Raw genomic sequence first — 16,229 nt, 5'->3', positions numbered from 1 at the left:
CTATTTAGAGTGTCTAACACTATGGCTAGTGCTTGGTGCTACAGAGTCATGCTACTGAAGATCTCAAGACGTGGCCTGGATCCCTGGAGACTACATCCTTAGGTTGATTCTGTTTCTTTGCTTGAGAAAAGTGACTTATATTCAAAAGAAATTAAAATGTCAATATCAAAAAAAATAAAAAAATAAAGCTCTTGAGTCCATCCTGTTGAGGGACACAATTCCGTCCACAACAGCAAGTCACTCAGCATGGTTTCTGGCATGGAGTAGGCTTTGCCTTTTGTCATCCTTTAGGACCCTTTCCCTGCCCCCTGACCTCTCCTGTGTGCCCCTCACCCCTGTGTAGGGTGCTGCTGACTGGGCGTGGTGGACAGTGCTTCCTTTCTTGTCTGTGTCTGCAGTGGAGCCAGGTTGTGGTCAAGGTCATGAACACCAGAGACCGGCTCGCTCCCGGGCTGTCTGCCCTGGGTTTCAGTCCGTGTGCGGCTGTGTCTGCAGTGCATACACTGGGTGCTCAGGGAAGGCTCGTGGGTGGAATGTGTGGAGGGGTGGATGCTTTTCCTCCAGACAGGGACTTAGTTCACGGACTGTGAAGTCCCAGCTCCTACCCCTCCCCGCGCCTGCGTTTCCTCTCAGTGCCACATGCCACTGTCCCTTCCACAGGCGGCTCTGCTGCTTGGCCTTCTCGCTGTCGGAAGAGGAGCTGCTCAGGATGAGGCAGGAGGTCCAGGGCTGCTTCTCCCAGATGGACAGGAGCTTGGCCCTACCCAAAATCCGGGCCCGTGTCCTGTCGCAGCAGTTTCAGACCTCCTGGCGGGAAGCAGAGCTCCTGAAGTTGGACCAGGCCCTGGCTGCCCCCGAGCTGCAGGTAGGAGGGACACATCTTGGCCTCTCAACTGCAGAGGCCGGTCGGCCACCAGGGGCTGCAGGTTGCTCCTGAGAATCCTCAACCCCAGCCTCAGGGCTCCTTCTGGGGAGCCCAACCTAAGACAAGGCCCTGGAGTTGGCCCTGTAGACTTCTGTGGCCACACCTCCTTGAAGGTGGTCTTGAACTTGGCCCTGGCTTCTGTCCGCAACATGCTTTCTAGGCTCTTCACTCTCAGTTCAAGGTCACCTCCTCCAGGAGGCCCTCCCTGAGCGCCCATCTAAAACGACCTTGTCCCAGGCGTGCTTCGCCACGAGGCCCTTAAACTGGCACGCTCCGGGAAACGACACAGCCTTCCTCCCTCTCTGGCTGAGGGGCATTTGGCAGTTCTGTGAGCCCAGTGCTTCCCTTCTGGGGTGACCTGGGGCCATCTTCATGCCAGTGTTTGCCCTGACCCCTCTCCTCCCACAGTCCAAGACGAGAAAGCCACGGCCCAAGAATAAAAGCAGAGTAGACCTTCTGAAGAAGTGCCTCCAAGACAAGATCCGCCTTTTCGAGGAGCCGGCCCCTGAAGACCTGGTTGAAAAGGTGGGTGCTTCTCTGCACCCAGTAGGGCCGATGGTGACCGTCGGCCGGTGTCCAGAGCCTCGAGGGCCGCTGCCACCATCTGCCCCGGCGCCAGGCTCCAGAGCTCACCGTCCCTCTGCTCCCGGGCTTCTGTCCGAGCCTTTCCACGTCTCTGCCCAGAGACCTCGGCATCCTGAGGCTCTGCTCCTCCTCAGTGGCTGCCTCGGTCCACCCGGGGCCACCGTGTTCCTGTCTGGCCTGTCCTGGGGCTTCTGCCTCTGTCCCCACGCTGTCCCTCTCTTGCCGTTCTTCTCCAGGGCATCTGCGTCAGTCCCCATGCTGTCCCCTCTCTTGCCGTCCTTCTCAGGGGCGTCTGCGTCTTTCCCCATGCTGTCCCCCTCTTGCCGTCCTTCTCAGGGGCATCTGCGTCTATCCCCATGCTGTCCCCTCTCTTGCCGTCCTTCTCAGGGGCGTCTGCGTCTGTCCCCATGCTGTCCCTCTCTTGCCGTCCTTCTCAGGGGCGTCTGCGTCTGTCCCCACGCTGTCCCTCTCTTGCCGTTCTTCTCAGGGGCGTCTGCGTCTGTCCCCACGCTGTCCCTCTCTTGCCGTTCTTCTCAAGGGCGTCTGCGTCTCTCCCCACGCCGTCCCTCTCTTGCCGTCCTTCTCCAGGGCGTCTGCGTCTGTCCCCATGCCGTCCCTCTCTTGCCGTCCTTCTCAGGGGCGTCTGCGTCTGTCCCCATGCCGTCCCTCTCTTGCCGTCCTTCTCAGGGGCGTCTGCGTCTGTCCCCATGCCGTCCCTCTCTTGCCGTCCTTCTCAGGGGCGTCTGCGTCTGTCCCCATGCTGTCCCTCTCTTGCCGTCCTTCTCAGGGGCGTCTGCGTCTGTCCCCATGCTGTCCCTCTCTTGCCGTCCTTCTCAGGGGCGTCTGCGTCTGTCCCCATGCCATCCCTCTCTTGCCGTCCTTCTCAGGGGCATCTGCGTCTGTCCCCATGCTGTCCCCTCTCTTGCCGTCCTTCTCAGGGGCGTCTGCGTCTGTCCCCATGCCGTCCCTCTCTTACCGTCCTTCTCAGGGGCATCTGCGTCTGTCCCCATGCTGTCCCTCTCTTGCCGTCCTTCTCAGGGGCGTCTGCGTCTGTCCCCACGCTGTCCCTCTCTTGCCGTTCTTCTCAAGGGCGTCTGCGTCTGTCCCCATGCTGTCCCCTCTCTTGCCGTCCTTCTCAGGGGCATCTGCGTCTGTCCCCATGCTGTCCCCTCTCTTGCCGTCCTTCTCAGGGGCGTCTGCGTCTGTCCCCACGCTGTCCCTCTCTTGCCGTCCTTCTCAGGGGCATCTGCGTCTGTCCCCATGCTGTCCCTCTCTTGCCGTCCTTCTCAGGGGCGTCTGCGTCTGTCCCCACGCTGTCCCTCTCTTGCCGTTCTTCTCAAGGGCGTCTGCGTCTGTCCCCATGCTGTCCCCTCTCTTGCCGTCCTTCTCAGGGGCATCTGCGTCTGTCCCCATGCTGTCCCCTCTCTTGCCGTCCTTCTCAGGGGTGTCTGCGTCTGTCCCCACGCTGTCCCTCTCTTGCCGTTCTTCTCAGGGGCGTCTGCGTCTGTCCCCACGCTGTCCCTCTCTTGCCGTCCTTCTCAGGGGCGTCTGCGTCTATCCCCACGCCGTCCCTCTCTTGCCGTCCTTCTCCAGGGCGTCTGCGTCTGTCCCCATGCCGTCCCTCTCTTGCCGTCCTTCTCAGGGGCGTCTGCGTCTGTCCCCATGCCGTCCCTCTCTTGCCGTCCTTCTCAGGGGCGTCTGCGTCTGTCCCCATGCCGTCCCTCTCTTGCCGTCCTTCTCAGGGGCGTCTGCGTCTGTCCCCATGCCGTCCCTCTCTTGCCGTCCTTCTCAGGGGCGTCTGCGTCTGTCCCCATGCTGTCCCTCTCTTGCCGTCCTTCTCAGGGGCGTCTGCGTCTGTCCCCATGCTGTCCCTCTCTTGCCGTCCTTCTCAGGGGCGTCTGCGTCTGTCCCCATGCCATCCCTCTCTTGCCGTCCTTCTCAGGGGCGTCTGCGTCTGTCCCCATGCTGTCCCCTCTCTTGCCGTCCTTCTCAGGGGCGTCTGCGTCTGTCCCCATGCCGTCCCTCTCTTGCCGTCCTTCTCAGGGGCATCTGCGTCTGTCCCCATGCTGTCCCTCTCTTGCCGTCCTTCTCAGGGGCGTCTGCGTCTGTCCCCACGCTGTCCCTCTCTTGCCGTTCTTCTCAGGGGCGTCTGCGTCTGTCCCCATGCTGTCCCCTCTCTTGCCGTCCTTCTCAGGGGCATCTGCGTCTGTCCCCATGCTGTCCCTCTCTTGCCGTTCTTCTCCGGGGCATCTGCGTCTGTCCCCACGCTGTCCCTCTCTTGCCGTTCTTCTCAGGGGCGTCTGCGTCTGTCCCCACGCCGTCCCTCTCTTGCCGTTCTTCTCAGGGGCGTCTGCGTCTGTCCCCATGCCGTCCCTCTCTTGCCGTCCTTCTCAGGGGCGTCTGCGTCTGTCCCCATGCCGTCCCTCTCTTGCCGTCCTTCTCAGGGGCGTCTGCGTCTGTCCCCATGCCGTCCCTCTCTTGCCGTCCTTCTCAGGGGCGTCTGCGTCTGTCCCCATGCCGTCCCTCTCTTGCCGTCCTTCTCAGGGGCGTCTGCGTCTGTCCCCACGCCGTCCCTCTCTTGCCGTCCTTCTCAGGGGCGTCTGCGTCTGTCCCCACGCTGTCCCTCTCTTGCCGTTCTTCTCAGGGGCGTCTGCGTCTGTCCCCACGCTGTCCCTCTCTTGCCGTTCTTCTCAGGGGCGTCTGCGTCTGTCCCCATGCTGTCCCTCTCTTGCCGTCCTTCTCCGGGGCGTCTGCGTCTGTCCCCATGCCGTCCCTCTCTTGCCGTCCTTCTCAGGGGCGTCTGTGTCTGTCCCCATGCCGTCCCTCTCTTGCCGTCCTTCTCAGGGGCGTCTGCGTCTGTCCCCATGCCGTCCCTCTCTTGCCGTCCTTCTCAGGGGCGTCGGCGTCTGTCCCCATGCCGTCCCTCTCTTGCCGTCCTTCTCAGGGGCGTCTGCGTCTGTCCCCATGCCGTCCCTCTCTTGCCGTCCTTCTCAGGGGCATCTGCGTCTGTCCCCATGCTGTCCCTCTCTTGCCGTCCTTCTCAGGGGCGTCTGTGTCTGTCCCCATGCTGTCCCTCTCTTGCCGTCCTTCTCAGGGGCGTCTGCGTCTGTCCCCACGCTATCCCTCTCTTGCCGTTCTTCTCAAGGGCGTCTGCGTCTGTCCCCATGCTGTCCCCTCTCTTGCCGTCCTTCTCAGGGGCATCTGCGTCTGTCCCCATGCTGTCCCTCTCTTGCCGTTCTTCTCCGGGGCGTCTGCATCTGTCCCCATGCCGTCCCTCTCTTGCCGTTCTTCTCAGGGGCGTCTGCGTCTGTCCCCACGCCGTCCCTCTCTTGCCGTCCTTCTCAGGGGCGTCTGCGTCTGTCCCCACGCCGTCCCTCTCTTGCCGTCCTTCTCAGGGGCGTCTGCGTCTGTCCCCATGCCGTCCCTCTCTTGCCGTCCTTCTCAGGGGCGTCTGCGTCTGTCCCCATGCCGTCCCTCTCTTGCCGTCCTTCTCAGGGGCGTCTGCGTCTGTCCCCATGCCGTCCCTCTCTTGCCGTCCTTCTCAGGGGCGTCTGCGTCTGTCCCCACGCCGTCCCTCTCTTGCCGTCCTTCTCAGGGGCGTCTGCGTCTGTCCCCACGCCGTCCCTCTCTTGCCGTCCTTCTCAGGGGCGTCTGCGTCTGTCCCCACGCCGTCCCTCTCTTGCCGTCCTTCTCAGGGGCGTCTGCATCTGTCCCCACGCCGTCCCTCTCTTGCCGTCCTTCTCAGGGGCGTCTGCGTCTGTCCCCACGCTGTCCCTCTCTTGCCGTCCTTCTCAGGGGCGTCTGCGTCTGTCCCCATGCCGTCCCTCTCTTGCCGTTCTTCTCAGGGGCATCTGCGTCTGTCCCCATGCCGTCCCTCTCTTGCCGTCCTTCTCAGGGGCGTCTGCGTCTGTCCCCATGCCGTCCCTCTCTTGCCGTCCTTCTCAGGGGCATCTGCCTCTGTCCCCATGCCGTCCCTCTCTTGCCGTCCTTCTCAGGGGCGTCTGCGTCTGTCCCCATGCCGTCCCTCTCTTGCCGTCCTTCTCCAGGGCGTCTGCGTCTGTCCCCATGCTGTCCCTCTCTTGCCATCCTTCTCTGGGGCGTCTGCGTCTGTCCCCATGCCGTCCCTCTCTTGCCGTCCTTCTCAGGGGCATCTGCGTCTGTCCCCATGCCGTCCCTCTCTTGCCGTCCTTCTCAGGGGCATCTGCGTCTGTCCCCATGCTGTCCCCTCTCTTGCCGTCCTTCTCAGGGGCGTCTGCGTCTGTCCCCACGCTGTCCCCTCTCTTGCCGTTCTTCTCCAGGGCGTCTGCGTCTGTCCCCACGCTGTCCCTCTCTTGCCGTCCTTCTCAGGGGCGTCTGCGTCTGTCCCCACGCTGTCCCTCTCTTGCCGTCCTTCTCAGGGGCGTCTGCGTCTGTCCCCATGCTGTCCCTCTCTTGCCGTTCTTCTCCAGGGCGTCTGCGTCTGTCCCCACGCTGTCCCTCTCTTGCTGTCCTTCTCAGGGGCATCTGTGTCTGTCCCCATGCCGTCCCTCTCTTGCCGTCCTTCTCAGGGGCATCTGCGTTTGTCCCCACACTGTCCCTCTCTTGCCGTCCTTCTCAGGGGCATCTGCGTCTGTCCCCATGCCGTCCCTCTCTTGCCGTCCTTCTCAGGGGCGTCTGCGTCTGTCCCCACGCTGTCCCCTCTCTTGCCGTCCTTCTCAGGGGCGTCTGCGTCTGTCCCCACGCTGTCCCTCTCTTGCCGTCCTTCTCAGGGGCGTCTGCGTCTGTCCCCATGCCGTCCCTCTCTTGCCGTCCTTCTCAGGGGCATCTGCGTCTGTCCCCATGCCGTCCCTCTCTTGCCGTCCTTCTCAGGGGCGTCTGCGTCTGTCCCCATGCCGTCCCTCTCTTGCCGTTCTTCTCAAGGGCGTCTGCGTCTGTCCCCATGCTGTCCCTCTCTTGCCGTTCTTCTCAGGGGCATCTGCGTTTGTCCCCACGCTGTCCCTCTCTTGCCGTCCTTCTCAGGGGCATCTGCGTTTGTCCCCACGCTGTACCTCTCTTGCCGTCCTTCTCAGGGGCGTCTGCATCTGTCCCCATGCCGTCCCTCTCTTGCCGTCCTTCTCAGGGGCATCTGCGTTGTCCCCATGCCATCCCTCTCTTGCCGTCCTTCTCAGGGGCATCTGCGTCTGTCCCCATGCTGTCCCCTCTCTTGCCGTCCTTCTCAGGGGCATCTGCGTCTGTCCCCATGCTGTCCCCTCTCTTGCCGTCCTTCTCAGGGGCGTCTGCGTCTGTCCCCACGCTGTCCCTCTCTTGCCGTCCTTCTCAGGGGCATCTGCGTCTGTCCCCATGCTGTCCCCTCTCTTGCCGTCCTTCTCAGGGGCGTCTGCGTCTGTCCCCATGCTGTCCCCTCTCTTGCCGTCCTTCTCAGGGGCGTCTGCGTCTGTCCCCATGCTGTCCCCTCTCTTGCCGTCCTTCTCAGGGGCGTCTGCGTCTGTCCCCATGCCGTCCCTCTCTTGCCGTTCTTCTCAGGGGCGTCTGCGTCTGTCCCCACGCTGTCCCTCTCTTGCCGTCCTTCTCAGGGGCGTCTGCGTCAGTCCCCATGCCGTCCCTCTCTTGCCGTCCTTCTCAGGGGCGTCTGCGTCTGTCCCCATGCCGTCCCTCTCTTGCCGTCCTTCTCAGGGGCGTCTGCGTCTGTCCCCATGCCGTCCCTCTCTTGCCGTCCTTCTCAGGGGCGTCTGCGTCTGTCCCCATGCCGTCCCTCTCTTGCCGTCCTTCTCAGGGGCGTCTGCGTCTATCCCCATGCCGTCCCTCTCTTGCCGTCCTTCTCAGGGGCGTCTGCGTCTGTCCCCATGCCGTCCCTCTCTTGCCGTCCTTCTCAGGGGCATCTGCGTCTGTCCCCATGCCGTCCCTCTCTTGCCGTCCTTCTCAGGGGCGTCTGCGTCTGTCCCCATGCTGTCCCCTCTCTTGCTGTCCTTCTCAGGGGCGTCTGCGTCTGTCCCCACGCTGTCCCCTCTCTTGCCGTTCTTCTCCAGGGCGTCTGCGTCTGTCCCCATGCCGTCCCTCTCTTGCCGTCCTTCTCAGGGGCGTCTGCGTCTGTCCCCACGCTGTCCCCTCTCTTGCCGTCCTTCTCAGGGGCGTCTGCGTCTGTCCCCACGCTGTCCCCTCTCTTGCCGTTCTTCTCCAGGGCGTCTGCGTCTGTCCCCATGCTGTCCCTCTCTTGCCGTCCTTCTCAGGGGCATCTGCGTCTGTCCCCATGCTGTCCCTCTCTTGCCGTCCTTCTCAGGGGCGTCTGCGTCTGTCCCCACGCTGTCCCTCTCTTGCCGTCCTTCTCAGGGGCGTCTGCGTCTGTCCCCACGCTGTCCCTCTCTTGCCGTCCTTCTCAGGGGCGTCTGCGTCTGTCCCCACGCTGTCCCTCTCTTGCCGTCCTTCTCAGGGGCGTCTGCGTCTGTCCCCACGCTGTCCCTCTCTTGCCGTCCTTCTCAGGGGCGTCTGCGTCTGTCCCCATGCTGTCCCTCTCTTGCCGTTCTTCTCCAGGGCGTCTGCGTCTGTCCCCATGCTGTCCCTCTCTTGCCGTCCTTCTCAGGGGCGTCTGCGTCTGTCCCCATGCTGTCCCTCTCTTGCCGTCCTTCTCAGGGGCTTCTGCGTCTGTCCCCATGCTGTCCCCTCTCTTGCCGTTCTTCTCAGGGGCATCTGCGTCTGTCCCCACGCTGTCCCTCTCTTGCCGTTCTTCTCAAGGGCGTCTGCGTCTGTCCCCATGCCGTCCCTCTCTTGCCGTTCTTCTCAAGGGCGTCTGCGTCTGTCCCCATGCTGTCCCTCTCTTGCCGTCCTTCTCAGGGGCATCTGCGTCTGTCCCCATGCTGTCCCCTCTCTTGCCGTCCTTCTCAGGGGCGTCTGCGTCTGTCCCCACGCTGTCCCTCTCTTGCCGTCCTTCTCAGGGGCATCTGCGTCTGTCCCCATGCCGTCCCTCTCTTGCCGTCCTTCTCAGGGGCATCTGCGTCTGTCCCCACGCTGTCCCCTCTCTTGCCGTCCTTCTCAGGGGCGTCTGCGTCTGTCCCCACGCTGTCCCTCTCTTGCCGTCCTTCTCAGGGGCGTCTGCGTCTGTCCCCACGCTGTCCCTCTCTTGCCGTCCTTCTCAGGGGCGTCTGCGTCTGTCCCCACGCTGTCCCTCTCTTGCCGTCCTTCTCAGGGGCGTCTGCGTCTGTCCCCACGCTGTCCCTCTCTTGCCGTCCTTCTCAGGGGCGTCTGCGTCTGTCCCCATGCCGTCCCTCTCTTGCCGTCCTTCTCAGGGGCGTCTGCGTCTGTCCCCACGCTGTCCCTCTCTTGCCGTCCTTCTCAGGGGCATCTGCGTCTGTCCCCATGCTGTCCCCTCTCTTGCCGTCCTTCTCAGGGGCATCTGTGTCTGTCCCCATGCTGTCCCCTCTCTTGCCGTTTTTCTCCAGGGCGTCTGCGTCTGTCCCCATGCCGTCCCTCTCTTGCCGTCCTTCTCAGGGGCGTCTGCGTCTGTCCCCATGCCGTCCCTCTCTTGCCGTCCTTCTCAGGGGCGTCTGCGTCTGTCCCCACGCTGTCCCTCTCTTGCCGTCCTTCTCAGGGGCGTCTGCGTCTGTCCCCACGCTGTCCCTCTCTTGCCGTCCTTCTCAGGGGCATCTGCGTTTGTCCCCACGCTGTCCCTCTCTTGCCGTCCTTCTCAGGGGCATCTGCGTCTGTCCCCATGCCGTCCCTCTCTTGTCGTCCTTCTCAGGGGCGTCTGCGTCTGTCCCCATGCTGTCCCCTCTCTTGCCGTCCTTCTCAGGGGCGTCTGCGTCTGTCCCCACGCTGTCCCTCTCTTGCCGTCCTTCTCAGGGGCATCTGCGTCTATCCCCATGCTGTCCCTCTCTTGCCGTCCTTCTCAGGGGCGTCTGCGTCTGTCCCCACGCCGTCCCTCTCTTGCCGTTCTTCTCAGGGGCGTCTGCGTCTGTCCCCATGCCGTCCCTCTCTTGCCGTCCTTCTCAGGGGCGTCTGCGTCTGTCCCCATGCCGTCCCTCTCTTGCCGTCCTTCTCAGGGGCGTCTGCGTCTGTCCCCATGCCGTCCCTCTCTTGCCGTCCTTCTCAGGGGCGTCTGCGTCTGTCCCCATGCCGTCCCTCTCTTGCCGTCCTTCTCAGGGGCGTCTGCGTCTGTCCCCATGCCGTCCCTCTCTTGCCGTCCTTCTCAGGGGCGTCTGCGTCTGTCCCCATGCCGTCCCTCTCTTGCCGTCCTTCTCAGGGGCGTCTGCGTCTGTCCCCATGCCGTCCCTCTCTTGCCGTCCTTCTCAGGGGCATCTGCGTTGTCCCCATGCCATCCCTCTCTTGCCGTCCTTCTCAGGGGCGTCTGCGTCTGTCCCCACGCTGTCCCTCTCTTGCCGTTCTTCTCCAGGGGCGTCTGCGTCTGTCCCCACGCTGTCCCCTCTCTTGCCGTCCTTCTCCAGGGGCGTCTGCGTCTGTCCCCATGCCGTCCCTCTCTTGCCGTCCTTCTCAGGGGCGTCTGCGTCTGTCCCCATGCCGTCCCTCTCTTGCCGTTCTTCTCAGGGGCGTCTGCGTCTGTCCCCATGCCGTCCCTCTCTTGCCGTCCTTCTCAGGGGCGTCTGCGTCTGTCCCCACGCTGTCCCTCTCTTGCCGTCCTTCTCAGGGGCATCTGCATCTGTCCCCACGCTGTCCCCTCTCTTGCCGTCCTTCTCAGGGGCATCTGCATCTGTCCCCATGCCGTCCCTCTCTTGCCGTCCTTCTCTGTGCTCCCGCAGATGGTCTTCCCCTGCAGTCCCACTTCTTGCCAGCCTGCTTGTGCTCTGTGCCCCACACACCCCGGGCTCCTGCTGCCCCAGGCCGCGTCCTGCCCTCCTGGAGTCGCCTCTCATGGTCTCCACTTGGACGCCTGGCCCTTGTCCTCAGGTGTCCTCCTGGGAAGTCTTCCCTGCACACCTGGTGCTTCCCTCCTGTACCGCCAGCCCGTCCCAGCAGCGCGTGGCACGCCCCGTGTCCATGAGCTCTGGGTGCAGCTTTGGTTCGGGGGGTGCTGCTCCTGCATCACTTGGGGAGATGCGTGAGAGACTTACAACTGTGGGCCTAAGGAGGAAACGAGGTGCCTGGTCACAGTAGGCGAAGCAACAGGTGGCAGATGCACTATTGGGGGTCAGGAGGAGAGGGCCCCCAGGGGCTGTGTGGGAGTGGACGCCAGCCAGGGGTCGCCAGAGGGGTCCCGAGAGGACTGTGCGCAGTGGGGCGCCTCCAGCCACGCTGGCCAGCAGCCCTTGCTCCTGCCTTGTGTCGGTGCCCTGTCCTGGTCTTGTAGTTCTGTAGGGTAAGTGTATTCCTAGGACCTGCCCTGGCACGGTCAGCGGCTCCTTTCAAGGCATCTGGGTGTCACCGTCGGGCTGTGAGGAGCAGGTAGAAGAGCTGGGACCGGGGGAAACAGGGCTGGCCTCTTCCCAGAGCTGGAGCGACTCTGGTGCCCCGAGACCCCAGAGAGGCATCGTCAGCTGTGACCTCACAGCGACAGGCAATCCTCACAGTCGCCTTCCCGCCTGGCAGGTGCCCCCCTCAGGCGCCCCCCTCAGCAGCCTGAAGCCCCTCGCAGCTCAGCAGGTGGCCTTGCCCTCATTTGCATCCCCAGGGTGATGGCCGAGGGCAGCGACAGGCCCCCCTCCGTGAAGGGGCGCCAGGTCGCGGTCACAGTCAGGGTGCCGAGCGACACACAGGTAGACACCAAGAGGAGGCCCATTGCAGGATGCGCTCACTCAGGCCTGCAGGCCGGGGTCCCACCATTGGCCTCCTGCGAGCTGGGCAAGCCGGGGCCGGGTGCCTCCGTCCTGCCCAAAGGCCTGGAGCTGGGCTGCAGTGTAAGCCCAGAGGCCAAAGCCCGGGGAAGCAGGGGTGCCGACGTCTCTGAGGGCAGAGGAACCGGGCCAGCTCAGGGGAGCCCGAGTTCCCTTTCCTCCACCCTCTGTCCTGCTCGGGGCTCCCCAGGCTGGAGGGCTCTGCTCACACAGGGATGGGGTCAGTTACTCAGTGCACCAGTTCCAGTGCTGCTCTCGTCCAAAAACACCCTCTCAGACACTTCCAGAAACCGCGCTCTGGGCATCCCTTAGCGCAATCGAGGTGGCCCTTAAAATCCACCCTCACGGTCACGTTTCAGAGTCCATACAGCTGTGAATGTGGAGCCAGGTCCTCTGACGGTTGCCCAGGAGCCCGCGGGAGACTGGCCTGGTGGGAATGGGTGCCTCCAGGGCCGCTCTGGCTCACCTTGGGCAGCAGAGCATGCTGGGGGCACCTGCGGGGGCCCTACCTCGACTGGAGTCTGCAGACCCCCAGTCTGCCCTCAGCCCCGGGCTGGCATGCCCTGTCTGACTCCTGCACCTGGCCTGTGCTGCGGCGAGCTCGGGCTGGGAGGGCTTCCCCTCCCTGAGAGGACTCTTGGGGGCTCCTTCCCTCAGCCCCCCTCCTCCCATTCCTCCCATTCTCCTTTTCTTTCCTTCCCAGCCTGCGGCCCCTGGCTCCTTGGTCCCTGGCTGTAAGCACTGTTTTGTGACGTTTCCTCCAGGCTGGGCCCTGTGCAGGTTTCTGCTCTGGACATGATCTTGGTTGCTGATGGGCAATTTGTCCCTCACCTGCAAGTCCACCTCCTGCTTTGAGATAGAAAATCCACCTGGCCAGTCCAAAGCTCCACCCAGAATCCAGGGCTGTAGGTGACCTTGGGAGGGAAAGAGGGACAGACAGGTCAATGCGAGTGTCCCGGCTGCCCACTTTCTCTATAGCTGACGGGTTGATGGAGGATGGTGGCGGCTCTGGTGACCGGCAGCACTGAGAGGGCCGAGCGGGCTGGCAGGGTGGGGTGCTCCGCACGACATCCGGGCCTTCCGATGACCTGCGGGGCTCGTCACAGACTCACAGATGCACCGTTTGAAACCCAGAAGGCCTTGGAGGGTGTGCACGCTTTAGAGTAAGTTGACCAGGTTCCCAAAAAGTCTCTGTTGCCCTTGCAGATTGGTTTAAGGATGGCCGTCCCGTCCAGGATGGTGGAAGGTTTCTTACTTTAGTTGGGTCTTTTAGGCCCCTGACAGTCTTACAGTTGCTTCCATAAGCAGGCCGACCAGACATTGTGATTTCTGGGGAGTGACCCCATTGGCCCATGTCCCTCCCATGATCTCCCCTTGACACTCAGCTGGACACTGTGTCACAGAGCGACTGCATCCCTAAGGTGCTCTGTGTTTGGGGATGGTTTCCAGAAATGTTACAGGTTTCGTTGTCATTGTAATAATAACCTGTTTCCAATGATACTATTTGATTCTGAGAACGTAGCTACCTTGTATGAATCTTCCTGACCCCCGTGTTCTCTCTCCAAAGCCAAACTCTTGGCTCCAGTTTCCTGTCTCTGCCACTTTCCAACTGTGTGACCTTGAGCCACTTAACAGGCCTCTCTGTGCCTTAGTGTTCTCATGGCTCCGGTGTGGGTAACGAGCATCTGCTGTTGGGATCATTGTGAAGATCTACCTGTGGTGCTGTTGACTTCTTGGGAAGTCAGTATACTGTCCGTGCATTGCGGCCTGTGGCCTCCCCACCGATCCTTATGTCTCATTTTCTTTTACTTCTCGCTGCTTCAGGGTCCTTGTGTGCTGGTCCCACCTTCTCTCTCACTTCTGTTCCCCTGGGCTCTGGACCCTATTTCTGGCTTCTCTGCACACTTGGTCGTTTTTGTTTGGTGCTCGGCATTGTGCCTTTTATGTGATGGATACTGGATTTCATTGAACTTTTCCTGGATAGTGAGGGTGCCCCTCTGACGTGTATTGAGTTGCCTGGGTTAATTGTGTCCTTTCTAGACTTGTTTTTGTCCACTGGGCAAAGGGGCATTTGGGATGCCCGCCTGAGCAGGGGGACTTTCTCCAGCAGGAGCAATTGGCCACATCTGTTGGACTGGAAGCTCCTGCTCAGATGGCCCTGGGCCTGGCTTGCTGCAGACCTTGACCAGGACCTAGGATGTGTCTTATCTCTGCCTCGGTGTTTCAGCCAAGCAGACAGCACAGCAGGGCCGCAAATCACGAGGCTTGTTTTTTGACTTTCCATTAATGGAAAATAGGTCTGTGTGTCTCTCTCCTCTGCCTTCCTTCCTTCCTTCCTTCCACTCTTTCTAACTCTCTGTCGCCTGTCAATTATCTGTCTGTGGTCGACTTTTGCTTTTTGCTTAAGGCTGAAGCTTGAGGATTTGTTACCACGTGCGTCCTCCCTGCCTTGGACAGCGGCATGGTGGCCCAAGCACGAGGCTTGAGCAGTTTAACCAGCTCTCGGTTCATTCGGGATGTGTTGAACCCCTCCATATTCAAGCCCCTGGAGCCTCCGCACACACCCTGCAGCCCTCCGGGAGGCAGGCAGAGCAGCCACCCCTCCGGTGGGAGGGTGAGGTGCAGGGCGGCCACAGGCTCCTCCCGGGCTCCCCGGGGGCACGTGGCCAAACAGAACCCGCAGCACGGCACACGCCACCCGCATCCTGCCGCCACTGGCAGATCTGATTGTTGGCTCCTGCTGTTTCTGAACAGCTACAAGCAGATTCCTCCTCAGTATTCTTGAGGAGCACCGAGGATTAATGAAAGCGACATGGCTACGTTCCTACTCGCCCATCATTTCTGGCCTTATTCTGAGGATCTTGCCTCCCGTCTGGACCATATGTCCACTGCCCGTCCAGTGCCCGTCCGGCACCCGTCCGTCATCCGCTCCCCGTTTCCAGACTCCATGCAGGGAGACTGGATGGCCAGGACTCGTCAAGCTGGGGCCCAGAGGCGTGTGGGCAGGGCCACCTCTGGAAGGGGAGGAAGGCTCACCACCTGCAGAGGCTGAGGCTCCAGGGCTCTGCTGGGGCTGCCTCCTGGCCTGCGCTAGGCTCCCCTCCCGGAAGCTGGGGTGGGAGAGTCCGTGGCTTCCCGCTGCTCCCCGGCTGGGTCCAGATGCCTGGCCTGGTCGCAGGTCCTGGCGGTCAGACCTCAGCTGCCTTTCTGATCTGTTCACCTTCCGAGACGTGACTGGTTACCGCGGTGACTTGAATGTAGGAGCTCTTTTTCTGCTTTCTATGTTGTTCATTTAAAATGTTACTTCCGTTTTCATCAGCCTTAGGCATGTGTTCTTTTAAATAGTCAAATGCTTCTCTGAAGCTTGGGCTAAACACAGAGCCACTCCCCCTGTACCACCCCCACACAGGTATTTTTGACTCCTCGGAGTTAATCGCTTTTGACTTTTCTCCGTATTTTGACTTTGGTATCTCTAACATGCTTGTCTCGCTGCTCGATCTCTACCTTAAGATCATCTATTTGCTCTTCTCATGGAAGGTGAGGATTTTCTCTGTGTCCTCTCAGTCTGCATCCCTCATGCCCCAACATACTTAGAGCAGCCTTTGCATTTTCTATTATTATGAGCACCTGAATGGTATTCGGAGGTGAATCAGAGAGCAAACTGGAATCTTTTTCATTTCTGTGTAACTTTCTGTTTTTCTTAGAGTTAATATCGTCCTTTAGTTTCTTTTGAGTTACTTTTCCCTGCTTACCACCAATTCAGTCCACTTCTTGACAGTTGACCAGATGTTCCACCAGGACCATCACACATGTTGAGTCTTATTAATTCCTTCTCCTTGAGAACATCTCTCCCTGCCTCTGCACAGCTGCCACCTTGGGGTCACACTGCCAATCCTCTTTAGCCTTCTCTTTTCTAATTTCTTCTTTGTTACAATGAAACACATTTTCTATTAGTTTCCTGGGAAAGGACACACTAACACTTCGAAGTTTTGCAAGACTGAAAGTGTTTCCATTCTGCCCTGTACTTGAGGGACAGTTTGAGCCTTCTTGGGATTCTGGAAACTTTCTTCAATAATATTAAGGATTCTTCTGCTTCTTTTCTCTAACATTTCTTTCAAGAACTCAAAATATTCAGATGCTGATCTCTTTCTTCCATTTTCTTTTTTACTATTTTCCTTTTCTTTGTCCTTTGCTTTGCTTGTGAAAGATAAAGTTTTGTCTTATAAACCTTGGGGTTTTTCTTTTGTATTTTCAATATCTAATCTTTGAAAGTCCCATACTCCATACCCTCTTCCTTAAAAAAGAACATGACTTTATTGTTTCGAGGCTGATCAAACTTTCTGCCTCTCTCTGAGAATGTTAATTCCTGGGTATTGACTGATACTTCTGTGTTCATTAGGAGTTTTCTCAGGCTTGTGGTCCTCCCTGGCGGTCTGCTCATATTTAAAAATGGGGTAGTAAAAAGCTATCTGGAGTTTCTGGGCCTCCAAGTGGGGCTCATGGACTGTGCCCTTCACTCTGGGCCATTCTGTTGGGGAGAGCTGGGGACGTGAGATCCACTCAGCCCTGTCTCAGTGTGGAGCTCGCCGTCCGATGTGCCTGGTCCCCTTCTCCCAGCACAGAGACCTCTAAAGAGCAGATCTCCAGCCATCTGCTGGGACAGGAAGGGTGGCATCTCCTGGACAGGGCTGGAGGGAGCTGGGCGGAGTCTTAATTAGATGGTCAGCCTCTTCTAGAGTGCTGTTCTCTAGGGCTGGTACATTCTCTAGGGCTGGGGATCCTGCGGCACAATCTGTTGCTTCTCTGCCACCCCCAGGCTGACCCTGGGGGTCCACTGAGTCCAACTTCTGGCTTTTAGAGTCTTGCCGCTGTTGCTTCCTCTCCGCCCGTCCTTCCCTTCTTCCTCAACACAGGAGGTTCATCTTGTAAGTGCTTTTTCATCAGGGACTCCGGTGCTAACA

At 60.4% G+C, this 16,229-nt stretch overlaps 1 protein-coding gene across 5 annotated transcripts in view; it reads left to right on the top strand.

Annotated features, from left to right (window-relative positions):
• Positions 1 to 16,229, top strand: part of Evc2 (EvC ciliary complex subunit 2) — a 109,418-nt gene that overhangs the window by 74,610 nt on the left and 18,579 nt on the right. For all 5 annotated transcript variants that reach the window (XM_047567168.1, XM_047567169.1, XM_047567167.1 and 2 more), the window contains 2 exons: positions 661 to 865; positions 1,334 to 1,450. In XM_047567168.1, the coding sequence (XP_047423124.1) occupies positions 661 to 865; positions 1,334 to 1,450 (322 nt within the window). The remainder of the gene's footprint in view (positions 1 to 660; positions 866 to 1,333; positions 1,451 to 16,229) is intronic.

The sequence above is a fragment of the Sciurus carolinensis genome, chromosome 10 (assembly GCF_902686445.1).
Source record: "Sciurus carolinensis chromosome 10, mSciCar1.2, whole genome shotgun sequence".
In the NCBI taxonomy this organism is placed as follows: Eukaryota; Metazoa; Chordata; class Mammalia; order Rodentia; family Sciuridae; genus Sciurus; species Sciurus carolinensis.
This window is presented reverse-complemented; position numbering and strand designations above follow the sequence as displayed.